General features: G+C 45.2%; 1 protein-coding gene across 1 annotated transcript; it reads right to left on the bottom strand.

Moving 5' to 3' along the window:
• Positions 1 to 1,180: 1,180 nt before the first annotated feature.
• On the bottom strand, positions 1,181 to 18,775 carry LOC141254822 (taste receptor type 2 member 40-like). The gene is made up of 2 exons (XM_073671048.1): positions 18,674 to 18,775; positions 1,181 to 1,966 (listed from the first exon to the last, which is right to left on the bottom strand). The coding sequence occupies exons 1-2, from the start codon at positions 18,773 to 18,775 to the stop codon at positions 1,181 to 1,183; spliced, it is 888 nt and encodes a 295-aa protein (XP_073527149.1).
• Positions 18,776 to 27,719: the final 8,944 nt, after the last annotated feature.

The raw sequence follows: 27,719 nt of genomic DNA, 5'->3' as shown, positions 1-27,719 counted from the left end.
TTATGCGATTCAATGCACGTTAATGGCGGTGAAAACGCCGCGATTCTGCAAAATAATCGGTAGTGCTGCGGATTTTTCCGCAATGATAATCCACAGCGGAAATTTCCGCAGCATGTGCATAGCACATGCGGATTATCATTGGGGAACATGGCAGACCTTCTACCAAGCGTTTTTAAGCGTTTCTGCAGCGGAATTGCCGCTGCGGAAACGCTTAAAAATCGCATAGTGGGCACACAGCCTGAAAGGTATGGCCCAGTGAAAACAAGTTATCTCCTATCCACAAGATAAGCGATAATTTATTTATCTGTGGGTGTCTGACCACTGGGACCTGCATCGATCAAAAGAACAGAATTTTTTTTAACCACGTCGGGACTCTTTACCTGACTGCTGCACTTATTACTCTCTATGGGGCTGCTGGAAAAAGCAGAGTGTCGTGCTTGGCAGTCCCATAGGGATTGAATGGAGCAATAGTCATGCATGCACATTGCCGTTCCATTCTAATGGGAATAAAAAATCCCCATTCTGCTGATCAATGCGGGTTCCAGCATTCGGACCCCCCACTGATCAACAAGTTATATCCTACCCTGTGGATAGGTGATAACTTGTTTTCACCAGACAACCCCTTTAAGAAAGAATATAAGTTGCAATACCTGCACAATGCATTCACAGCCATGGCACTGTATAGATCAGAGGGGTTGTAACATGTTATGTGTATAGGGACAAACCTAAAAGTCTTAAGTTTGGGTATATCTTTTGTTTTCATGAGACATAAGCATCAACATATTTAGAAGTAGTCATGGAAGACTGCTGTTGGCTGGACAATCATTTTAATGTATATTGGCAGCAAAAAACATAGATTCAACAATATTAACAAGATAATGAACATAGAGTAGCAGGAATCAAAATGTTCAATAAGAGGTAGGTGCACAGGAACCCATTCATTGTTGAACATCATTGATCTATAGTTGTCGTAGGCCTTGGTTGCCTTAATTTAAAGTTATTTATCTTGGATCATGGTTAGTATGGGGTGAGTCAAGCAGCAGAGAGGCAAAGAACTTTTCAAAATAGAATTGGGACATCATTTAGCAGTACTGAATTTTCGACATAATAATAAAATAATATAATAAAAAATAAAATGTTGAGAGGAACCACCCTGAGTGATGATGAGAACAGGATGGGGTCAGAGCTTGATAACTAAGATCTCTATAGTTTTTGGCTGTTTTTTACCTAATAAACAGCGTAGTAAAGCAAGAGAGATTTGTTTCAGCTTAGGGCTTCCCGTTATCAGAACCATAGATTGTGCTGGAGGATAGATATAAATTATCATCAGACAAGCACAGAATCCAGGACTATTCCTAGTCAGTGGAAGTGAACTACTAATGATAGTACTGGGGAGCATATACACAACATTTACTTTCGGCACAGTTAGTTCTGAACCCTGATTACTAGATATGTTTAAGCTAAGGTGGTCTTTGTACCGGTACCAGGCAGCTGGTATGCCATTAGCCACTGAAGTAAAAATGGAAGCCATCAGCAGTTTTGGTATCAGTTCAGAAACTCCCAGTTTAAGCCGGATTAAAAATGGGTGCGTGAAAATGATAATCTGCAAGTAATAGTAGACTGAGAGACAAACTGTGAACCAGAAACTGGAAAATATAGGCAGAATAAGCAACATTGTAAATAAAGTATAAATTTGATCAGAACTATAGAGATCGCGGTTCAAGAAACTCACGTAGTCATTAATCAGCATAATAAACTGGAAAAATACATTAAATGTACCAAGGGTGACCATGATGAGATCTGATGGATTGAGCTTCCTGCCTCTGACCTTGTCAACAAAATTCACAGTGACAATCATCAAGTTGGTGAACACCCCAAATATTGTGCTAGCTCCCAAAATAGTCATAGATGCTACAATAAAAGTAGGAGGAATCTTTCTCTGATTCACAATTGTCTGAGCAATATGCTGTTCATATTGTAGCAAAAAAATGCATCAGAGAAGCGATAAATAGGCTTCTGAAAAAATAAAGAAATTAGAAGAAAATGAAAAGTGTTACAAATTTGGTAAAATGCACAAGTATTCCCAACTAACAGAGATATAGCAATATATACAAACTCAGATAACATTGTTGCAGAGATAACAAAAAGCAGCATGGCCCCAAAACTTTACTTGAGCATAGTTGACCAAGATACATAAGAAAGCAGATGGTGCTATGGTGCAATAATATCTTTTAAATAGACAGTGATACTATCAGAAGCTGTGGCTCATTAAATACAGTGGTGGCCAAAAGTATTGGCACCCCTGCAATTCTGTCAGATAATACTCAGTTTTCTTCCTGAAAATGATTGCAATCACAAATTCTTTGGTATTATTATCTTCATTTAATTTGTCTTCAATGAAAAAACACAAAAAGAATTGTCCTAAAGCCAAATTGGATACAATTCCACACCAAACCTAAAAAAGGGGGTGGACAAAAGTATTGGCACTGTTTGAAAAATCATGTGATGCTTCTCTAATTCGTGTAATTAACAACACCTGTAACTTACCTGTGGCACCTAACAGGTGTTGGCAATAACTAAATCACACTTGCAGCCAGTTAACATGGATTAAAGTTGACTCAACCTCTGTCCTGTGTCCTTGTGTGTACCACATTGAGCATGGAGAAAAGAAAGAAGACCAAAGAACTGTCTGAGGACTTGAGAAACCAAATTGTGAGGAAGCATGAGCAATCTCAAGGCTACAAGTCCATCTCCAAAGACCTGAATGTTCCTGTGTCTTCCGTGCGCAGTGTCATCAAGAAGTTTAAAGCACATGGCACTGTGGCTATCCTCCCTAGATGTGGACAGAAAAGAAAAATTGACGAGAGATTTCAACGCAAGATTGTGCGGATGGTGGATAAAGAACCTCGACTAACATCCAAGCAAGTTCAAGCTGCCCTGCAGTCCGAGGGTACAACAGTGTCAACCCGTACTATCCGTCGGCGTCTGAATGAAAAGGGACTGTATGGTAGGATACCTAGGAAGACCCCACTTCTTACCCCGAGACATAAAAAAGCCAGGCTGGAGTTTGCCAAAACTTAGCTGAGAAAGCCGAAAACGTTTTGGAAGAATGTTCTCTGGTCAGATGAGACAAAAGTAGAACTTTTTGGGAAAAAGCATCAACATAGAGTGTACAGGAAAAAAAAAGAGGCATTCAAAGAAAAGAACACGGTCCCTACAGTCAAACATGGCGGAGGTTCCCTGATGTTTTGGGGTTGCTTTGCTGCCTCTGGCACTGGACTGCTTGACCGTGTGCATGGCATTATGAAGTCTGAAGACTACCAGCAAATTTTGCAGCATAATGTAGGGCCCAGTGTGAGAAAGCTGGGTCTCCCTCAGAGGTCATGGGTCTTCCAGCAGGACTATGACCTAAAACACACTTCCAAAAGCACTATAAAATGGTTTGAGAGAAAGCACTGGAGACTTCTAAGGTAGCCAGCAATGAGTCCAGACCTGAATCCCATAGAACACCTGTGGAGAGATCTCAAAATGGCAGTTTGGAGAAGGCACCCTTCAAATACCAGGGACCTGGAGCAGTTTGCCAAAGAAGAATGGTCTACAATTCCAGCAGAGCATTGTAAGAAACTCATTGATGGTTACCGAAAGCGGTTGTTCGCAGTTATTTTGGCTAAAGGTTGTGCAACCAAGTATTATGCTGAGGGTGCCAATACTTTTGTCTGGCCCATTTTGGAGTTTTGTGTGAAATGAGCAATGATTTGATTTTTGCTTCATTCTCTTTTGTGTTTTTTCCTTGCAAGCAAATTAAATGAAGATAATATACCAAAGAATTTGTGATTGCAATCATTTTCAGGAAGAAACTGCGTATTATCTGACTGAATTGCAGGGGTGCCAATACTTTTGGCCACCACTGTATAATCATATATAATGTATAATGTATACAGATACTATATAGCATATCATCATTGGATGCAATTTCCTGTAAAATACTTAGTGGTGAGGTGGCGGCCCATGTATAGGTTTCGCAATTGGACTCAGGAAATTATTATTATTATTAATTTATATAGCGCCATTGATTCCATGGCGCTGTACATAAGGGGTTACATACCAAATACAGATATCACTTAAAGTAAATAAACTAACAATGATAGACTGGTACAGAGGGAAGAGGGCCCTGCCCTTGCGGGCTTAAATTCTACAGGAATGGGGGGAGGAGACAGTAGGTTGAGGGGTTGCAATAGCTCCAGTGTTGGGGGTGGCAGCAAGCAAGGTCATGGCAGGCTGTAAGCTTGTTTGAAGAGATGGGTTTTCAGGTTCTGTCTGAAGGATCCAGGTGTGGTGGATAATCCGATGTGTTGAGGCACAAAATTCCATAGGACGGGTGATATTCGGGAGAAATCTTGGAGGCGATTGCGTGAGGAACGAATAAGTGTGGAGGAGAGAAGGAGGTCTTGGGAGGACCGGAGGTTACGTAAGGGAATATATCGGGAGATTAGTTCAGAGATGTACGGAGGAGAGAGGTTATGGATGGCTTTGTAGGTCAGTGTTAGTAGTTTGAACTGGATACGCTGGGGAAATGGGAGCCAGTGAAGGGATTTGCAAAGGGGGGTAGCAGAGGACTAGCGAGGCGAGAGATGAACAAGTCGTGCAGCAGAGTTGAGGATGGACTGGAGGGGTGCGAGAGTGTTAGCAGGTAGGCCACAGAGGAGGATGTTGCAGTAGGGGTGAGGAGGTAGTGTGGAAGTGGGAGACGCTAAATGTGTGGTTAGGAAGGTATGAGGAGATCCAAGATAGGGCAAGGTCTTTGACGCCAAAGGAAGAGAGGATCTGTAGTAGGAGGCAGTGGTCAACTGTATCGAAAGCAGAGGACAGGTCAAGAAGGAGTACAGAGAATTGTCTGTTAGCTTTGGCTGTAAGTAAGTCATTGGTGATTATGGTAAGGGCAGTTTCGGTGGAATGGTGGGGGCGGAAGCCGGATTGTCGGTTGTCGAAGAGAGCTTTAGATGAAAAGTGGGAGGAAAGTTCAGCGTGAACGTGCTCAAGGAGTTTGGAGGCAAATGGGAATGCTGTATATACATCTTGATTTTTATTTATCTTGTTTTTTTTCTCAATATTCAATAAACAATTAACATTTTACAAAGGTAATTTGTATACTACATTAAAGTATCTAAACACAAAATAATATTTCAATTAATTCTGATCACCATCTTACAGAACATTATTTGAGAAGTGAGGTGGCCGCTAGCTTAAAGGATCTCAGCACTTTTTATTAACTTTATTTAACCGCCAATTTTCTGCAACTTTCTAGAAATTGTGCCTACAAAACTACTTAGGCTCTGCTCACACTAATATGTCACGCAACCTTACTGGAAAGCATTTCTAATTAATAGTCTCACTGACTGACTATAATTCTTCTAATGGTAATGGGCAATACTTATGCAAAAGAAAGGCTGTGTGGCACTCCTAATGCGTGGGTGCACAAATAGGGTTCCACCAAAATCAAATATGAAATATATGAATATATGAACTTGGCACACCTAAATTGATTGCAGGTGAAGAAGTTTTAATTACAAAAGCAATCCACTGTAAGTTGATGATGTTTCGGTCTTTAGCATAAGACCTTCATCAGATACTAATATTTAAAAAAAGAAACAACAATCAAAAAGAATGAAAAGAAAAAATTAAGACATAGAAATTCAAGTGGTGTAAATACCAGGTAAGGCACATATATTATAATGATAGAGCATCAAATAGGTTAAAGCATGTGGAGGAACCACAGAAAGAAGTATTATATTATAAACGTTAGTGATGAGAGAGCATGCTCGTCACTACTCGTCACTCGCTCGAGCATCACTGTGCTCGAGATGCTCGTAACTTGGTGAGTATTTTTTGAAAGTTCGGGTGGGAACTCGAGTCCCCACCCCGCATGTTTGGCACTATTTAGACAGCCAATAAACATGCGGGATTGCCTGCCAGTCACTGTAATGCCGTAGCCATGTTGGTAGTGGCATTACTGTGATTGGCTGGCCGCATGGCATCATGGAACCCTTTTTCATCACAGTCTACCCCTGAAACAGGCACAGTAGGGAGAGCTGCTGCTGAGCGAGGGAGAGAATTTTAGCTGTGTTTAGGCAGGGATTTCACACAACTTTTATTTGTTTTATCTGCAACAACCTCCCTTCTAAGGGTTCATTCTATTGAATATTAATACTGCTATTAGCAGTAGTTACGGAGAGATTCTGGAGGGATAGTATAGGACAGGCTAGGGTTCATTGCATGTTATTTCTGCTGCTAGAACTCATATCTAATAGCCCTTCTGAGTGCTACTAATAATCTTTTTGCTCTTAATCCTGCAACTTGTTGTGAAAAGACATATTATATGCCATTTACACTGCCCAAGTTCTGCGTTAAAAGCATACAGCCAGACTTGGTTGATTGGAATAGCATCGCTATTTAGTGCAAGCAGTGAAAAGAGTCCATATGAGGTGTGCTAAATTTTCTGGGATACAAATACTGCAAACTTTTGTCAGCATCGAAATCTTCTACGCCAAAAATACTGCTCCATTTGTGCGCTAAAAGCATACAGGCAGTCTTGTTTGGTTGCAATAGGATCGCTATATAGTGGAAGCAGTGAAAAGAGTCCAACCGGGGTGTGCTAAATTTTCTGAGATACAAATACTGAAAAGTTTTCTCAGCATCAAAAAATTCTATGCTATTTAAAGTGTAGCAGTTGTGCGTTCAAAACATAAATCCAGACTTGGCTGGTGAGAACAGAGGCCGGGGCCGTGGGCAAGGTGAAACCATGCCTGCTGCGGGAGCACAACAAACACACATATCATGTTGACCTAGCTTCCTGTCACATTTTTTAGGGGGGCGTGGAGCACCACTCTTGAAGCCAGACCAGTGTGAAAAGGTGGTTGGTTGGATAGCAGATAATGCTTCCAGTCAGTTTGAAAAAACATCACAGAAAAGAAACCAGCCTTTCCAATACTAGGTCAGATTACCAATGCACTAGCAGGACGCAGCAAACCCCCACAATAAAGGCGGGGGCAGCACAGGTGCAAAATACTGATTCGACAGCCACCCCCTCCATGAATTTCCAAATATGTGAGTGACAAATGCACACAGATGGGGCTTGCATAGGACGCCAGTCACACAGATACGTGTGATGCACAGTGTCTGGCTTACAGCCTATTAATGACACCCATAACTTTAAATCAAGCGGGCTGCCCAACACTATATATGTGTGACTCGCCCCCTGGGCCGTGGGGCACTCGGATCCGGGCAATAGGGGAACGATGGGAGTAGTAGTGGCAACCCGGTTCCGTGGCTCAGGGTGGTCAGGCCAGTGGTAGTCTGCTATGCTCTATTGATAATGTCCGACTACGCCACCCGTGGATTGCGGTTATTAGGAACCGCCGCTGCATGCAGACCGCTGGGGCTGATGAGGTGTGCAGCTAGGGTAGTGTGACTCCCCACGGGAAGAGTGCAGCCCCAGGGCAGTATAATGGATGTTGGGAGTGATGGTAGTGAGAGTCCCAGTGCTGATAGTGCTGGAGGAGCAAGGAGCACGCAGACAACAGGTTGCAGTCCAGGGTCTTTACTAGAACAGGTAAATTGACCCACAAACAGTCCCAGCTAGGAGGGGACCTGGATGTCTGAGAGCAACGGGGAAATTGGCCCTGGTCAGGGTGAGGGTGTAGGCCTACCGTGCTTTCTGCGCTCCTTCTGGCTATCTCCTCGTTATAGGGTAACAGCCCACGTTTCCGAGCTTTCCGTGTATTCTCGCCTGTATGGCCTGCGACGTGGGTTCCTTTCTGCTCCCAGCCTTGTATGGCTTTGCTGGTCCCTTCTGTTGTGGCAGGGCCTCCTGGCTTCTTAGGCCAAGGAATATACAGTCCCCTGTGGACAGGTTATCTGCTGGAGAATGTGGAATCCTTCCAGCCTCAGACACCAAAGTCTGGTAAATTAAGTCCTTTCTCTGCCAAGACAGGCTCTCTTCGCCTCTTGTCTCTGGCTTGTGGCTCTCCTCCTGCCACACTTCCTCTTAGGTGCAGTGCAACTGTCTGTCCCTGCTCTGCTCTGGGACAAGTCTCAGTGCTGAGACAGGCCATCAAGTTCTCTCTAACCCTGCCCCCAGTACCAGCTTTTATAGGGGCAGCCAGCTCCCCCTACTGGCCTGAGACAGGAGGCATTGCATGCTAATGTTCCCCTGACTAGAGAACCTCCCCCTTGCTCTCAGACACAGCTTTAATTACACTTGTGGCATCCAGGCCAGGGTGACACATTCCCCCCTAGTGAAATTTAGTACTCCGGGACTAAACAATAAACAAGAACAATATGCATGACCATAAAACATTAGTATACAAGTGACGCACAGATTGAGTTCTTAAGGTCACAGTGTGGCCTGTGACCGGGTGTCCATATCACCAATACAACGGGGAGCCTTAACCAGGTGGGGGTCTGTCCTACCCCAAGTCCTTTACAGTCTTAGTTCATTCCTTGGTTAGGCTCCAAACGCAGTCCATACAAGGTCCCGGTTATAAAAAGTCCATAACCTTTGAGTCCTTACGGTAGCTTCAAAAAACTGAAACACACTATTAATAAACATGCAGGTAACTTTGGCAAACAATTCAACATTTGGCAACAGGGTTATTTACAATTTTAGTGCACCCTATATTCTCCAGCGAGCGGGTATCTGCCCTTTTGTGCTCCTGGTTGACCTCCTTAACCCACTGTCTGGTGGTGGACCAACCTGGCTTTCCCCACTAGCTTTAAGGGTACAGCTACCAGCTGGGTGTACAGGTAGGGCAGGCAGCTGTCTGCGGGTCCTTTGGCTTACCGCAGGCATGGCAGGCTCACTGTCAGCAGAGGGTTGACTCTCCTGGGCTGCTGGTACAGGCTCTTATGCCTCTGGAACCGCTTGCTCCTCTTCACCTTCCCGCTCTGGTGTTGGTTGTTGCTGTGCCGGTTGCAGGAAATGCAGGACAGGTACCACTATGGCATCATTTATGCGAGTCCAGGACTGAGGGAACTCTCCGAGAACGGTGCTGATCATTTCTTCCTTGTCCTCTGCGGGTTCAAGGTCACTCTGATCCTCTTCTGCACTACGGAGTTGCTCGGGGCATCTTTTGAGGTGGTCTCTGGAGACGACACTAGTGGTTTCTCCTCCGTCCTTGGTGATTACGCACACCTTTGGGTTGTCGTGGTCAGACTGCAGTACGGTGTAGGGTTCCCTTTCCCACTGGTCGTCCAACTTATGTAGCCTTCTCTTCCGCTTCAGGACTTGCTCACCAGGTTCTAGGGGACCAGCAGGGGCGTGTTGATTGAAGAGTTTTTCTTGCCTCTCTCTCACCTGGGCCAGGCTTTTCTCCACACTCTCCTGTACCTTCTTGTACTGCAGTTGCCTTTCCGTATCCCAGTCTGCATCCGGGGAGGTGTCCTCAGGTATTAGGACTCCCATCTCCAGGTCTACGGGCAGCTTACCTGGTCTAGCTCGCATCAGGTAAGCCGGGGTGCAGTTTGTAGCATTCACCGGGATATTGTTGTATAGGTCTATCAGGTCCGGCAGTTTTTCTGGCCACAGGCTGCGTTCCTCCAGGGCCAACGTCTTCAGGAGGTCAATGACTATATTGTTCATCTTCTCACACATCCCGTTGGTTTGGGGGTGGTAAGGCGTTGTACGAATCTTCTTACAGCCATAGAGGTTGCAGAACTCCTGGAAGATTTCAGCCTCGAACGCTGGACCCTGGTCTGTCAGGACCTGTTCCGGATACCCGTGTGGACGGCAGAAATATTGCTGGAAGGCTCTGGCCGCTGTTTGGGCTGTCAAGTCTTTTACCGGGACCACCACGAGAAAACGGGAATAGTGGTCCACGATTGTCAGGGCATAGATGTATCCAGACCGGCTTGGAGCCAATTTGACGTGGTCCAGAGCTACCAGCTCAAGAGGCTGCGTGGTGACAATGGGCCTCAAGGGTGTCTTCTGGCTGGCACGGTCCTTCCTCCTTAGGTGACAAGGGCCACAGTCTCTGCACCATTTTTCTACAGCTCCTCTCATGCCGACCCAAAAGAACCTTCCTCTTAGTAGGAACTCCAGTTTCTTCCAACCGAAGTGTCCCGCTCTGTCATGGTAAGCTCCCAGGACCATAGCTGCATCCCGCCTTGGAACCACGACTTGCCAGGTCAGCTCGTGCGTCCGGTGGTTGACAATCCTTCTGCACAACTTGCCTTCGTAGAGGAACAGCTTGCTCTTCTCTTTCCATAGCTGCTTGGCTTCCTCTGGGGCATCTGGATCTCAGCAGGCATCTTCCCGGGTCAGCAGATCTTTCACCAGGCGGACTGCAGGGTAACTATCTTGGGTCTCGGCCCAGCTGGGGTGAGGTAGGGGATTGATCATCACAGTTGTTAGATCCTCCTCCTTCACGCGGTGGGAGTATTGAGCGGCTCCATACCGGTGAAACGCGGGGAGTTCTACCTCCTCCAGCTCTTCTGGGTCTTTGTCACCTTCAGGTAAGTGAGGCATCCTCGATAGGGCATCAGCGTTGGCATTGGTTTTGCCGGCCCGGTACTTGATCACGAAGTCATAGTTGGAGAGACGGGCCATCCACCGCTGTTCTAGAGCACCCAGTCTTGCATTGTCCAGGTGTGTCAACGGGTTGTTGTCCGTGTACACGGTGAACTTTGCGGAGGCCAGGTAATGCTTGAAGCGTTCTGTCACAGCCCACACCACCGCCAAGAATTCTAGCTTGAAGGAGCTGTAATTCTCCGGGTTCCTCTCGGTGGGTCTCAGCTTCCGGCTGGCGTACGCGATCACCCTTTCTCTGCCCTGTTGGTTTTGGGACAGTACGGCTCCCAGTCCCACATTACTGGCATCTGTGTGGAGAATGAAAGGCTGGCCATAATCAGGGTAGGCCAGGATCTCGTCCCCTGTGAGGGACATCTTTAGCTGGCGGAAGGACTCCTCTTCCGGTTTATCCCACTTGAAGGGCGGCTTTTGGCTCCTGGACTTAGACTGTCCGATCAGGAGGTCCTGCATAGGAGCTGCCATCTTAGTGAACCCGGGGATGAACCTTCAGTACTAGCCTACCAACCCGAGAAACTGTCTCACCTCTTTGATGTTCGAGGGGCTTGGCCAGCTCTTGATTGCCGTGACCTTGTCAGGGTCGGGGGGCACTCCTTCCGCGCTTACCACGTGCCCTAGGTACTGGACCTTTGGATTCAGCAGGTGACACTTCGATGGTTTCACCTTCAGGCCGTAGCCTGCCAGGGCTTCGAACACCTCGGCCAGGTGCTTTAGATGGTCCTCGTAGGTTTTCGAATAGACGATCACGTCGTCCAGGTAAAGGAGGACTGTCTCGAAGTTTCGGTGCCCTAGACAGCATTCCATCAGCCGCTGGAAGGTCCCTGGTGCGTTGCAGAGCCCGAAAGGCATACAGTTGAACTCACTCAGTCCCATCGGGGTGGTGAAGGCAGTCTTCTCCTTGTCAGCCTCTGCCACAGGAACCTGCCAGTACCCGCTAGTAAGGTCCAAAGTAGAAAAGAAGTTAGCTGATTTTATTGCGGCTAAAGACTCCTCTATTCTAGGCAGCGGATATGCGTCTTTGTGGGTGATACGGTTGATTTGTCTATAGTCGAAGCACATTCTCATGGTGCCGTCTTTCTTTTTGACCAGAACCAAGGGGGCTGCCCAGGGGCTACAGCTGTCTCTAATGACCCCAGCTTCTTTCATCTCTCTTAGCATGCCCTTTGCGTTCTGGTAGTGTGCAGGGGGTACAGGTCTGTGTCTTTCTTTTATCGGTGGGTGGCTCCCTGTGGGGATGTGGTGTTCTATCCCCTTTACTCTGCCGAAGTCTAGCGGGTGCTTACTAAAGACTCTCTCGTACTCCTGTACCACCCAGTAGACTCCTTGTTTTTGGTGCAGGGGAGTGGAGTCAGCACCCACATGGAGTTTATGGCACCAGTCCTCCTTTTGTTTCTGGGAGCCATTACCCTCCGCCTGTGGAGATGGAGGCAAGGGTTCCACGGCCCTGATAGCTTTGTGTTCGACAACAAACAGTTTGGCGAGTGTAGCGTACCTGGGTAAGTGTACTTCCCTCTCCCCAATGTTGAGGATGCGGACGGGCACCCTCCCATGACGGACATCAACCACCCCCCGGGCTGTCAAAATGGTGGGCCTGCTGTCTGAGTACACGGGTTCTACCATGGCTTGGTAGTCTCTACCTCTCAACCCGATTGCAGTCCGACACCAGATCATCATTTCACTTTTGGGAGGCATGGAAATGGGGAATGGGCCACTCAGTCTTACGCTACCGATCTCACCACCAGACAGTTCTACCTGCTGCCGTCTCATCAGGGCTTTTATCTCCTTGTTGAGGACTCTCTGTTGGCTGGAACTAGCATTCACCGCCACCTGTTGTAGAATTACAATTACCTCTGAAAGACAATTTTCAATTACGTTAGTACCCACAGTTACAGTTATATGAAAAAGTTTGGGCACCCCTATTAATCTTAAGCTTAATCTTTTATAAAAATTGGTGTTTTTGCAACAGCTATTTCAGTTTGATATATGTAATAACTGTTGGACACAGTAATGTTTCTGCCTTGAAATGAGGTTTATTGTACTAACAGAAAATGTGCAATCTGCATTCAAACAAAATTTGACAGGTGCATAAGTATGGGCACCTCACCAGAAAAGTGACATTAATATTTAGTAGATCCTCCTTTTGCAAAAATAACAGCCTCTAGTCGCTTCCTGTAGCTTTTAATGAGTTCCTGGATCCTGGATGAAGGTATTTTTGACCATTCCTCTTTACAAAACAATTCCAGTTCAGTTAAGTTTGATGGTCGCCAAGCATGGACAGCCCTCTTCAAATGATCCCACAGATGTTCAATGATATTTAGGTCTGGGGATGGGATGGCCATTCCAGAACATTGTAATTGTTCCTCTGCATGAATGCCTGAGTAGATTTGGAGCTCTGTTTTGGATCATTGTCTTGCTGAAAGATCCATCCCCGGCGTAACTTCAACTTTGTCACTGATTCTTGAACATTATTGTCAAGAATCTGCTGATACTGAGTGGAATCCATGCGTCCCCCAAATTTAACAAGATTCCCGGTGCCGGCATTGGCCACACAGCCCCAAAGCATGATGGAACCTCCACCAAATTTTACTGTGGGTAGCAAGTGTTTTTCTTGGAATGCTGTGTTTTTTTGCTGCCATGCATAACGCCTTTTTGTATGACCAAACAACTCAATCTTGGTTTCATCAGTCCACAGGACTTTCTTCCAAAAAGAAATTGGTTTCTCCAAATGTGCTTTTGCATACCTCAGCCGACTCTGTTTGTGGCGTGCTTGCAGAAACGGCTTCTTTCGTATCACTCTCCCATACAGCTTCTCCTTGTGCAAAGTGCGTTGTATAGTTGACCGATGCACAGTGACACCATCTGCAGCAAGTTGATGCTGCAGCTCTCTGGAGGTGGTCTGAGGATTGTCCTTGACTGATCTCACCATTCTTCTTCTCTGCCTTTCTGATGTTTTTCTTGGCCTGCCACTTCTGGCCGTAACAAGAACTGTCCCTGTGTTCTTCCATTTCCTTACTATGTTCCTCACAGTGGAAACTGACAGGTTAAATCTCTGAGACAGCTTTTTGTATCCTTCCCCTGAACAACTATGTTGAATAATCTTTGTTTTCAGATCATTTGATAGTTGTTTTGAGGAGCCCATGATGCCACTCTTCAGAGGAGATTCAAACGGGAGAACAACTTGCAAGTGGCCACTTTAAGTAGCTTTTCTCATGATTGCATACACCTGGCTATGACGTTCAAAGCTCAATGAGGTTACAAAACCAAAAAAAGTGCTTTAGTACGTCAGTAAAATGTAGGTAGGAGTATTTAAAACAAGAAAATAATAAGGGTGCCCATACTTATGCACCTGTCAAATTTTGTTTGAATGCAGATTGCACATTTTCTGTTAGTACAATAAACCTCATTTCAAGGCAGAAACATTACTGTGTCCAACAGTTACTACATATATCAAACTGAAATAGCTGTTGCAAAAACACCAATTTTTATAAAACAATAAGCTTAACATTAATAGGGGTGCCCAAACATTTTCATATAACTGTATTTTAGGGTGACTTTCACAACGGTCAATGTCCACAATAATCACTCCCTGTGCCGGCAGTTCAACTTTACCAATTTTAATGGTCATCTCCTTGAACCCCATCTGCGGCACGGGTAAGCCATTACTGGCGATGATGCTCAAGTTACTGTCTGGATACCGTGTGATATCAGCATCAGTCCAATACTGCTTAAAAAGTATATAAGGGATAGTGGTTACTTGTGACCCAGTATCCAGCAAGGCGCTCATGGGGATACCGCCCAGCACCACGGGTAAAACCGGGCGCCCCCCAACGTACTTATTACGCCAATTGTAAGGGCCTGGTGATCTTATGCCTGGGGGTTGGCCCTCTGCCCCAGGTTGGACCCGTTTAAATTACAGTACCTGGAAATGTGTCCGGGCTGGTTGCATCAACGGCAAATGGGCTGTCCATCCTCTGCGTAGCGGTCTGTGGGCCTCCCTCGGAACGACGGGATCCTCCTCTGTCGACGCCACGGGACATCCTCCGGACTTGAAGCCAGCTTGATGGGTCTTGACGGGTCCACTTGCAACGCCTGGACGGTCCTGGTCAACGCTGCGACGCTCCTGGTCAGCTCCTGGACTTGATGGTGCAGGTCTTTCGACGGGGCTTGGTTCAGGGCCTGTGCATCAGCCCCCACGGGGTCCATAGAGGAGGGCTCCTCCTGGTGGTAGGTGAGAGCAGGGCGCCGGGGGTTTATAGCGCCACTGGTTGCAGGTTCACGGAGCACCCTTATGACTCTGTCCTTAAACTGGGCAAAGGTCAGGTCGGGGTTCTGAAAGAACATGAGGCGCAGCTGAGCCCTGTGGGCGCTGGACAGCAGACCTTCTATGAATTGTTCTGTTAGCAGTTTATCCGTTTCCTGCACACTGCCAGGGTCAGTTTGTTGAATAGCCCTCAAGGCTTCCTGCAGATTTAGGGCATAGTCTCTGATGCTGTCCTGTGCCCGCTGCTTACATCCATAGAACCTAATTTTAATTTCAGCGGAGGTACGGGTGTCAAAGGTACCCAGCAGCCGGGCCAGAATACCCTTCACAGTCCTTTTCTCCTCATTGGGCCATGATTTTACCTCCCTTTGGGCTGCGCCAGTTAACTGCTCTGTTAGTATGCTGACCTTCTGTTCCTCTGTCAGGGGGTAGACTTGGAACAAACTGTACAGCCTTTCCTTAAAGTCAGTTAGGGCATGGGGCTCCCCTGAGTACTTGGGCAGCCAGGCCGCTCCAGGGATGTAGGGCAGGGAAAAGGGCATCACCGCTGCTGCAGCCGCGTTGGTGGTAGTGGGCGCCTCTGTGTCCGACATCTTCCTCCCCCCTAGTTAAGCGTGGCCTACCTTCCGACGATCCTCTTCTGTAGGCCGCGGCTCCGCTGCTGCTGCTATGGACGAGGACCTGGCGTCGAGTCCTGATGACGTCAGCGTCGCTCTCTCTCCCTTCCAGGACCTTGCGCAGCGTCGGTGCGTGGGGCGGAGCTTCGGATCTCGCGCGGTTTTGACGTCCACGCCCCTCTTCTTCCCGCGCGGCGTCCTGAAGATGGCGTCCGATGGCGGGAAACAGCTGCGGATGGCGGGAAGACGGCAGAAGACGGCGGAAAACGGTCCAAGATGGCGTCTGATGGCGGGAAACTTCGCCACAGGTAAGTTACAAAAGTCTTTTTCAGGCACGCAGTACCCGGTGGTTGCGGGCACGAAATCCTGCCGACTACGCCAAAGCTGACTCGCCCCCTGGGCCGTGGGGCACTCGGATCCGGGCAATAGGGGAACAATGGGAGTAGTAGTGGCAACCCGGTTCCGTGGCTCAGGGTGGTCAGGCCAGTGGTAGTCTGCTATGCTCTATTGATAATGTCCGACTACGCCACCCGTGGATTGCGGTTATTAGGAACCGCCTCTGCATGCAGACCGCTGGGGCTGATGAGGTGTGCAGCTAGGGTAGTGTGACTCCCCACGGGAAGAGTGCAGCCCCAGGGCAGTATAATGGATGTTGGGAGTGATGGTAGCGAGAGTCCCAGTGCTGATAGTGCTGGAGGAGCAAGGAGCACGCAGACAACAGGTTGCAGTCCAGGGTCTTTACTAGAACAGGTAAATTGACCCACAAACAGTCCCAGCTAGGAGGGGACCTGGATGTCTGAGAGCAACGGGGAAATTGGCCCTGGTCAGGGTGAGGGTGTAGGCCTACCGTGCTTTCTGCGCTCCTTCTGGCTATCTCCTCGTTATAGGGTAACAGCCCACGTTTCCGAGCTTTCCGTGTATTCTCGCCTGTATGGCCTGCGACGTGGGTTCCTTTCTGCTCCCAGCCTTGTACGGCTTTGCTGGTCCCTTCTGTTGTGGCAGGGCCTCCTGGCTTCTTAGGCCAAGGAATATACAGTCCCCTGTGGACAGGTTATCTGCTGGAGAATGTGGAATCCTTCCAGCCTCAGACACCAAAGTCTGGTAAATTAAGTCCTTTCTCTGCCAAGACAGGCTCTCTTCGCCTCTTGTCTCTGGCTTGTGGCTTTCCTCCTGCCACACTTCCTCTTAGGTGCAGTGCAACTGTCTGTCCCTGCTCTGCTCTGGGACAAGTCTCAGTGCTGAGACAGGCCATCAAGTTCTCTCTAACCCTGCCCCCAGTACCAGCTTTTATAGGGGCAGCCAGCTCCCCCTACTGGCCTGAGAAAGGAGGCATTGCATGCTAATGTTCCCCTGACTAGAGAACCTCCCCCTTGCTCTCAGACACAGCTTTAATTACACTTGTGGCATCCAGGCCAGGGTGACACATGTGCACCACAGAAGAAAAAGTCTGCTTTTTCTTGCCATAATGCAAATTCTAACAGTCTATTCAGTAGGACTATCAGCTGTGTATCCACCAGACTTCTGCACAACACAACTGATGGTCCCAACCCCATTTATAAGGCAAGAAATCCCACTTATTAAATCTGACAGAGGACACTTGTGAAGTGAAAACCATTTCCGATGACTACCTCTTGAAGCTCATCAAGAGAATGCCGAGTGTGTGCAAAGCAGTCATCAAAGCAAAAGGTGGCTACTTTGAAGAACCTAGAATATAAGACATATTTTCAGTTGTTTCACACTTTTTTGTTAAGTATATAATTCCACATGTGTTAATTCATAGTTTTGATGCCTTCAGTGTGAATGTACAATTTTCATAGTCATGAAAATACAGAAAAATCTTTAAATGAGAAGGTGTGTCCAAACTTTTGGTCTGTACTGTAGTTAAACACCAAAATACAGACCATATGCTATAGTAATAGCCCCACACTGCCCAGCACCCCTACGTGCATTTCGCGTGTTTGCTTCCTCGGGGGGTACTGAGGCAGTGTCCAAGCCGAATGTATATAGTGGTACAAGGGGGTTGGGCATAAGATAAAGCCTATCATCATTTATCCCACATGTAGTCAACAATGGCATTGTGCCCCTAATAGGCTAAGGGGGAGGGAGGAGATTTTTATTTTTGTCCATACCATATGCTGTAGGTGTATATCGGTGCATCACCCTTTGTGGCCGGCGTCCCGGAAGTCCGACCGCGCATGCGCGTGTATCAGAGCATCCGGTTGGACACCGGGCACAAGGGGAGAGGCCGGACGACACAGCAGAGGTGCACAGCCACCAAAAGCGTTCAGACTCAATGATGTTAATGGGCAAACAATGCCCTTACCTATACCTAAGCGAAAAATGCAAAACAGATAAAGTGGAATAATAAATATCAATATACTGTATAGTTTCCAATGATTAAACAGTCGATTCCAATATAGTGATGATCTTTGTTATTTCCTGTTCTTTTTCTTAATAGGCTTCCCTCTTGTGGATTTTTCACATATTGCAGACATACAGGATATTATCCAAACTATGATTAGAGTAAGCAGCAAGTTAATAACGACACAATGTCACCATATCACAAATAAATATTTCATTTGTTTGTTAAGCCACTGTTAATTATCCAGCCATTATTATCAGCCATTTGTGTTTTTGCATAAGGCTTAAAGTTATATGGACAGCTAATCCAATTTGTACTTAAATATCAGTATCTCGCGTATCCCCAGCACCACCACATATATCAGATTGCATTAAAACCAATAAAAGGTATTTCAGTCATGCAAATCAGATATCCCTCCATTAAAATAACTACCCCCAGCATCAGTGTCGTGAGTTACATCAAAAAAGGAGCAAAGCATATCAAGTCATTTAATCCTTTCGGTTTAACCGTGTCCAAAATAGTAATCCATTTTATTTCCTTTTGTTCGAGTATTCTTATTAGGTTTCCACCTCTTGCTCCGAGGTCAACCTTATCTATGCCTCTAAAGCGCAGTAATCTCCAATTACAATTATGATATTCTTTAAAGTGCTTAGGAATATTTTTTAAGGTGTCAATTTCTTCAGGTTTATCACATTTTGCTGCATTTTTTATGTCTTTGATGTGTTCAAGTATTCTGACCTGGAATTCACGTGATGTCAGCCCCACGTAGATTAGTTCGCACGGGCATGTTGCCCAGTAGATTATTCCGGACGATGTGCAATTAATAAATTGAAAGATCTTGAATATCTTACTTTTTGATGAGTCAGAAAATTATTTTGCTCTATCAATTTGGGGGCAGGCACCACATGATCCACACGAGAAACATCCACGTCTTTGAGTTGTGGTACCGGCATGGCAAGTGGGTTCTGTGGTATTGGGGGGATGTAATGACTTCTTACAAGAATATCTGTTAGTTTTCGACCTTTTTGGTGTTATAGAGGGTTTTGACGAAATAACCCGGTTTAAAACAGGATCAGAGCGGAGAATAGGCCAGTATCTATTTATTATATCATACATCTCCCTCCACTGGCCATGATAGGGGGTAATGAATCTCATGCTCTAGTCCTGTTTTTTATGCTTAGGTTTTAAGAGTTCATCCCTGGTTGGCTATCAGAGAGCAAAGTCGACATTCTAAATAACATCATCCCTGTAGTGACGGGCATTAAACCTCTTTTTCAAATCAGCAGCCTGTTTTTCAGACAAAACATCGGTTGAGCAAATGCGTCGAGCCCTGAGGAACTGACCAGTAGGTATTGATCTAATAACTTGTGGAGGATGAGCTGATTTAGCATTTAGGATGGCATTAACAGCTGTGCTTTTCCTATAAATATCTGTAGAGATTATTCTTCCTTCTTCTTTTCTGATTTTTAAATCCAAAAAGTAAATTTCCTCAGGGCTCGAGGCACTGGTCAACCGAATGTTGTACGAATTGGTGTTTAATTCTTGAAAAAACTTTTCCAAAAGTTCACCCTCCCCCTGCCATATAATAAACAGGTCATAAATGAATCTTACCCACATCTGGACCGCACCGTTTTCCTCTGCTGTATAAATAATATTATGCTCCCAGTACCCAAGAAAGAGGCACGCATATGAGGGCGCACAAGACGCCCCCATTGCAGTCCCTCTCTCTTGTAGGTATATTCTATTCTTAAATAAAAAGAAGTTATGTCTCAAGACAAAATTAAGGAGCTGCAGAATCAGTTGAATTAGGTGAAGGTCCAGATGTGTTGTTTTTTGGTAAAATTCAACTGCCCTCAAACTATCCTCATGTTCAATCGAAGTGTATAGGGACTCCACGTTAGCAGTAGCCATGATAATATCTTTATTAAAGGAGATATCTTGAAGTCTTATTAATAAGTCAGTGGAGTCCCTAATGTAAGATGGTATATTTTGCATGAGGGGTTTGAGGTAATAATCCAAGAATTTACATGTTGGTTCACACAGACTATTGTTCCCCGACACGATTGGACGATCGGGTGGGTCAACAATGTCCTTGTGAATTTTTGGCAGGAGGTATAGTGTTGGTATTACAGGGTTTGAGACAATAAGGCCATCATATACAGATTTATGGATGATCTTTTTTTGTAGTGCGTCATTCAGAATTCCAATCAGCTTGTCATTAAAGCCTGATGTGGGATTCCTATCCAATTTCCGAAAACAAAGTTTGTCATTAAGCTGTCTATATGCCTCTCTTTCGTATTTCTTAATGGGCCATATAAAGACATTACCCCCCCTTGTCTGCTCTTTTAATGACTATGTCGTCCATCTTTTTTAGTTAATTTAATGCGATCCGTTGACCGTAGTTCAGATTATCGCGTAATCGTTTGTTAGGAAGATGTCTTAATTCCTCAGTAACAAGTATTGTGAACATTTCTATAGTTGGACAAGCAGACAAGGGGGGGAAAGCCGTTGACCGTTTTTTGGTATATGGGGGAAATTTTGAGTTTATCCCAATAGTCCCATCCTGTTCACTGAGGAGCGATTCCAAGGTTTGAATCGCTTCTCTTTCTTCTGTTGATGCTTCTCTAAGGAAAGCATCCTCCAATTTGGCAAAGTGTTTTTTAAGAAGTAATTTGTGGCTAAACAGATTAACATCTTTTATGGCAGTAAAACAGTCAAAGTTGGAAACAGGGGAGAAGGTCAATCCCCTGCCCAGAACTTTGATCTGTTCGTTGGTTAATATTTTATCAGAAAGGTTGATTACCTTTAGTTCATCTCTTGCTGACGCTCCCTCCATGGTGCTCCTGTCCTTTTTTGATATTGGTGGTATTCCTGGTTTCCATCCGCCTTCCCTTTTCTGGACCTTGATCGTCCTCTACAGCTATATTTTTGGCTAAAAAACGGACCACGGGATTACTTTCATTTGAAGAGATAGTCATTTCTAGATGCTGATGGTGTTCGAAAGTTTGTCTGACCTTGGTGCCATTTAAACACCCGGTCATTTTGGTAGTCTGAGACATCACGTTGGTATTTTTTCATCTTATAATTTTTAATATCCATCTCCCACTTTTCATATTCATTAGTTAGTTCTTTATTGAACACCTCTAAAGCTTCTTTGAAGGATTTAGATTTCAACTCCTTTTGAATATCCTCTATCTCTGATTCTAAATTGTCCAGTAACTTTTTGTCTAGACCAATGAGAAGCTCTATCATGGTGCGAGAACAAAGGTTGCATGCATCTTCCCACCGTTTTTTAAAATATCATTGTCCACTGGAAAGGAAGGAAATACCTGGACACGCAAGCCTCTAGGCATGATCTCTTTGATCAAATATTAAGCATCCCTGGGAACTCCGTCAATATTGTTGGAAGACCATTTCTGGTGACTACCACTTGAAGCTCATCAAGAGAATACCAAGAGTGTGCAAAGCAGTCATCAAAGCAAAAGGTGGCTACTTTGAAGAACGTAGAATATAAGACATATTTTCAGCTGTTTCACACTTTTTTGTTAAGTATATAATTCCACATGTGTTAATTCATAGTTTTGATGCCTTCAGTGTGAATGTACAATTTTCAAAGTCCTGAAAATACAGAAAAATCTTTAAATGAGAAGGTGTGTCCAAACTTTTGGTCTGTACTGTAGATCCATTAGCTATACATAAGGAGTAACCCAATCAAGTCAGAAACAACAGCAATTCCTCCTTTTGTTACAGTATATTATGAAAATCACATGAGGTAGTCATATAATAGTTATAAGTGTTATGATCTGCAACAAGTACTAAGGAAAGATAGGGGAAAACTGTCCCTACAGTAAGACTAAGCTGAATCCCTACGATGTAGCGGGCTGCCTGTTCCTTGTGAACAGACCCGCCTTAGTCCTCGGCTAGTCTGAACGAAGACCTATAGAATTAACGGAGGGGTCCCTAAAAGTACTAAAGACTGGGACAAAAATGGGACACCTCCTAAACAGAAGTTGTTGCAGAACACAAAAGACAAACTGACAAAAAGTACTAGAGGTCCAAGAGGACCAAGAAACTGACAGAGATAGGCACCGAAGCACCAGGCTAGCAAAACAGTCAAACACTGAAGTCCAGCACAGCCAGAAGGGCGGAGCTGGAATATAAAGGCAGATGGTCACGTGACCGCAAAACAGAAGATAGAAAAAACTACCAGGAGGGTTCTAACAATAAGGGGTGCTGGGCAGTGTGGGGCTATTACTATGGCATATGGTCTGTATTTTGGTGTTTAACTATATACTATCTAAGTTAACACATACTTGGTCTTGGAAATGTATCTATTGCATGTACTTATGAAATGGCATACTGATATTGACTTGCATGCAATAATGTGCATTTATACAGTGGTATCTATACTTACCTATATGTCATAAGGTGTTGGAATAATACATATTAATCTGTATGTGTATTGCAACAACTACTATGCTGTTTCATATGTTGTGCATATTGTGAGGTTGTTAACAAAGTTGTGTTTTAAAAAAAAAACTCACACAGACAGGATGCCCCCTCCTTCTCTTCCTGTATTGTTGTTTTATGTTTTGTTTCTCCTCATGCTGCAGTAACACCAGACTCCATGCTGTGCCTATGCTGGATATGAATAAACCTACATTCTGTGTTCTAAACTCTGGATGTCACGCGGATTAATCCTCTGCTAACATGAGGCAATTTGTAGACCACACTGTCCATTGTTTTTACTGGGTCTTTTAGGGGCAGAATAATAATTTTAAAAAGTTTTCTGTTTGCTGTGTTGAATAAAGTACTAAATATAATTAACTATTATATGACTACCTCATGTGATTTTCATAATATAACAAAAGGAGGAATTGCTGTTGTTTCTGACTTGATTGGGTTACTCCTTATGTATAGCTAATGGATCTATATATCCATCTTTTGATAATTAATATTGCGAGAAGCTGCCTGCACTGAAATCACTGGAGTTCGAACAGCTGATGATCAGCTGAGAGCTCCAGTGATCTCATTTATGTTATTGATGCTGTGTGAGAATTTCCCAAGCAGCACTAATGCCATAAGTGAGATCACTGGAGCTCTCAGTGACCTCACTCCTGCAGCGCAGCACAGCAAATCTTATGGGTGCGCCATTTCTGGGTCCGCTGAGGGCTGATGTTATTAGCCTCAGAGGGGGCCTTGATCCATGGCCCCTTCCCTGGCTATTAATATCAGCTCACAGCTGTCTGTTTAGCCTTTGCTGGTTAGATTTTACAGGGGGACCCTATGTTAATTTTTTTCTCGGGCCCCCCTGTAATTTAGCCAGTAAAGGCTAAGCAAACAGCTATGAGCTGTTATTAATAGCCAGGGAACATCTCTGGCTAATGGCCCCTTCCCTAGCTAGTAATATCAGCCCCCAGCGGTCAGCTTTCGCTCTGCTGGTTATGAAAATGACACGGGAGCCCACGCCATTTTTTTAATTGAATTATTCATTTTATTTCATTTATAAGAAATCCCATGCCCACTGTGCTTGTTTTTTATGCTGCGTAAACTCACCCGTAGCATCTCAATTTCTGCAGCGGAGACACAAGTCTCCGTTGCAGATTTTGACCGATTGAAATGTCATTACATGCGGTGGATCCCCATGTACTGACAAAACACGTGCGGCATTAGAACGCAGTGTTTTGGATGTAGCGAAAATACTCACCGCTGGTCTGACGGTAATCCAAGAGTTAGGTTTAGTGATGAGCGAGCGTGCTCACTACTGCTCGGTACTCTCCCGAGCATCTCACTATGCGACATTCTTGGTGAGAATTTCCGGTATGTTAGGGCGTGAGCTCAGGTCCCAGCCCTGCATGTTTGGCGATCTTTAGAGAGCTAATGAACATGCAGGGATAGCTTGCCACGCACTGTAATGCCATAGCCATGTTTGTTGTGGCATTACAGTGATTGGCTGGCAGCATTGCGTCATTAGGTCTATATAAGACCTGGTGACGCTAGGTTCGTCACAGTCTAACCTTCAGACAGGCAAAATAGGGAGAGGTGCTACTGTGTGAGGGACAGAATTGGCGGTGTAATAATTAGATATAGGTACACCAGGAGTATATATCCATCTGAACTAAAAGTCCTTCTGAGGACTAATCCAGCTGCATGTATTCAGTGGTGATAGCAGGAGTTAGGCAGGCAGAGAAATTTGTGAACACTATACAGCACAATAGTGTCCATTGCACATTCTTAAACCACAAAAGAAAGGTATACAAGGTACTACAACACTATCAAGTGTAATTAATATATTTTATTTTATTCAATCAAGACAAATAAAAAAACAGACAACAAGACAAACAATTAAAAATATAAAACATAAATAAAATACAGCTCAGGAGGGGGGGAGGGGGATGTCCACAATAAATGACTTTTTGCCACACATTGACATGGCTGCTGTGAGCGCTGTGCGCCGCAGGGCGTGTGCGCCTGGCGGACCTCTGGAGTGGTTGGGAACGTGAGCGTGTCATGAATAGCAACACGCCCTTCACTGGCGCGCTCCGGACCCTCTGCCCCAGAAGTGTCTGCGAGGGCGCATGCGCGACCCGATAGAAAGTCACTTGCAATTAATACTTATGGATAGCAGCTGAACATCTTATATATATTCCAATCACTCCCCGGGGCCGGGGTATGTCTCCAATTTTACTTTTATTATGATCTCTCATGGTTGCCATACTATCAATGCATGTCCCCTGTTTTGGGATTTAGACATGATTTGGCTCTCTTCAGTCAAACCTCTTTGGAACTTCTATTTTGCAGCAGTAATTGATTAATATACTTTTTTTCTCTTTATGGAATTTATACACCTTGTAATCAATTGAGATATATATATATATTGTAATGCAGCGACTTGCTGGCATTACGGTAATGGTCCAGGATGTGTTTTACCTGACCATGTACCTTTCCCCCTCAGGTAACTGTTCACATGACTGTGACATAGCACAGGTCCTGCACGCACAGAATGTCTGTCTGATCACATGACTGTGACATCAGCAAGGTCCTGTCAGTATGTGTGTGTGCACGGGATACATATATAAACCCTGCTTGATGGGAGACAGGTGTGTTCGGTGTGAGGCGTGAGGCCTGTGCTCCGTGTGTGTGGGACACCGTTTGTGAGAGGCCTATTGAGGCAGAGTGAAGCCTGGTGCCTGAAAGGCAAAGCCTGGATCCTGTGTGGATGCTAGTAGCCTTGGAAGGCAGAGGTTTGTGGAGGAGTCCTGAAAGGCGCAGGCTGGATGTGAGTGAAGACATACCAGTAGCCTTCGAGGAACGACGGCTGGAGACCCCTACCTGGGAAGCCGCAAAGCCACAGTGGTGGCGGAGTAATGGACTGAGACAACTAAACCCGGCAAAGGTAATACCCTGTGTTATATAGACATTGCTATGGACATTGCTATCTGATTACCTTGCTGAAGGCTGTACCTGGAGCAAGTGGGCCGGACTGCCACTTGGCTCGTGAACATTATATGTATATGTGTGTCGGCGTGCCACTGAGTTGGACCCGGTGAACTGTGGTTTATGAAGTGCAATAAACTGCAGCATTGTGAAATACCGGAAGGACATTGCTGGTGTGCTTTGATTTACCCGGTGCAGCGAGTATCCCCCATTATGATGTCTAGCGCTGCCTTACAATATATATATATATATATATATATATATATATATATATATACAGTATATTTATTTAAATAAGCTGCTAATAGAGGTGATCATGTGTATTTATTTATTATTGGCAATTTAAATTTGGCTGGTATAATATATATATTCTTTTCAGAGAAGACTTATGTGTAATATTTATTGTGGACATCCCCCTCCCCCCTCCTGAGCTGTATTTTATTTATGTTTTATATTTTTAATTGTTTACCTTGTTGTCTGTTTTTATTTGTCTTGATTGAATAAAATACAATATATTAATTACACTTGATAGTGGTGTAGTCCCTTGTATACCTTTCTTTTGTGGTTTGCATTCATAGTTTGAGGTATTTGGGTTTACTATTTTTTGAAATTTGTGGTATTTCTTTCTCTTTATAGGAGTTATTCCATTGCACGTCCTGTCTGCTCCTGCTGTTACAGATATCCGTAGACATAGCCCCAGATATCAGGGACCAGGGCTGATTTTTTTTTTTATCTTAATCCTGATTATTTTCTAAAAAAGCAATAGTGTCCAACATTTTACTGCTCCATTTGCATGTTAGCACTGCAGAATACAGCCAGATCTTTTCCATCATCAGATGTGATCCCATATTACAGCCATAAAAATCCTGAAATTTGTAGTGAACGTGGAACATATTGTCCTCTATTTACATTTGGAGCAGTTTGTCAGTGAAGCTATTCACACGTGGCCGCTGGCAATAATAGTAAGCTACAAGACCGCTATTTAAAACCATGGGCGTCTGTCAGTCATATCACATATAACTGCGTTACAAATCCAGCTATTTATAGCGACCGTGGAAAATATTGTCCTCCATTTACAGTTTGTAGCAGTGCGTCAGTGAAGCTATTCACATATGGTCACTGGCAATAATAGGAAACTACAAGCCAGCTATTTAAAACCGTGGACGTCCGTTAGATGTATCACATATAACTGCGGTACAAATGCAGCCATTTGTAGCGACCATGCAAAATATTATCCTCCATTTAAAATGGGCAAGGCGTGTGCCAAGGGACGGGGAAGTGGACGTGATGGTGATGGTGCATACAGAGGTCGAGGACAAGGCCATGGGCAAGGTGAAATTGTGCCACAACAAACTCCCACATTTTGTCGCCCAACCTTCCTGTCCCAATTACTAGGGGACCGCAGCACACCACTATTGAACCTAGAGCAGTGTCAAAAGGTTGTTGGTTGGATAGCAGATAATGCTTCCAGTCACTTTGCCACCACCACCCTGTTTTCTACACTGTCAAGTCTCAGTAGCCGTGAGTCTGGACCGCATATTCCACACCCTGATCCTCCTTCCTCCCACCATGCCGAGTGCCCAGAGACAACTGACCCCACACTTGGACACTCCGAAGAGCTGTTCACTTTTCCATTTATAGAGTCTTCTGGCCTCTCGCCAGGCCAGTTTCAAGCGGGCAAGAGGAGATCGCATGTAGCGATGGCCAAATATTTGAGCAGCCACTGTCACACGAAGGCGACAGTGGGAAAGTGCAATTACTGTCACAAGAGGTGGATGATGATGAGACACAATTGCCAGAAAGTCAGGAGGAGTACCAGGGTGCGGAAGAGGAGGTGGTGGACGATGAAGTCACTGACCCGACCTGGCAAGGTGACATGCAGAGTGAGGACAACAGCACACAGGGGGAGGGAGGCATAGCACCACAACAGGCAGGAACAAGCAGTGTGGTGGCCGTAGACACAAGGCAGGCAACCGTTCCCTGGAACACCAACATGACGGAAGTTGCCAGTACACCTGTTAGGTGTTCCCGAGTCTGGTTCTTTTTTAAAGACTCTGCAGATAATGCCATTTGCTCCATCTGCCAGGCCAGCATCAGCAGGGGTAGCAAAACTAGGAGCCTAACCACCACCAGCATGCTCAGGCAGATGATAGCAAGATAGAGGAGGAAGAACAGGAGCTAGTTTCATGCACTATAGACTGTATTACCTGCACAACTGTCATACCGTTTGCTCAGCGTGGATGGCCAGAGGACAGAGAGGAGGAGAGCATGGTCAGTCATCCTCTTGGTGAGGACACGGAAGTCTTGCCTGTTAGCAGTCTGGCACACATGGCTGAGTTTATGTTGCGCTGCCTTTCCCGTGACCTTCGCGTTCTCCAAATTTTGGGTGACAGTCATTACTGGTTGGTGACAGTTCTAGACCCACGCTACAAGGAGAACTTTCTATATCTTATTCCCGCG

Source organism: Phyllobates terribilis, unplaced genomic scaffold, assembly GCF_046119375.1.
Source record: "Phyllobates terribilis strain yellow unplaced genomic scaffold, ASM4611937v1 Scaffold_1__5_contigs__length_1240528914, whole genome shotgun sequence".
NCBI classification, from domain to species: Eukaryota; Metazoa; Chordata; class Amphibia; order Anura; family Dendrobatidae; genus Phyllobates; species Phyllobates terribilis.
The sequence above is the reverse complement of the archived record's forward strand: the minus strand, read 5'-3'. Positions and strand labels throughout refer to the sequence as shown.

What these genes read in the sequence shown, in the direction of transcription:
- LOC141254822 (XM_073671048.1), bottom strand. Translation starts at nt 18,775, where the DNA reads ATGCCGGTACCACAACTCAAAGACGTGGATGTTTCTCGTGTGGATCAT. An exon ending in ATTTTCTGACTCATCAAAAA is followed by an intron (nt 1,967 to 18,673) that starts GTAAGATATTCA and finishes CAATATGAACAG; the next exon opens with CATATTGCTCAGACAATTGT.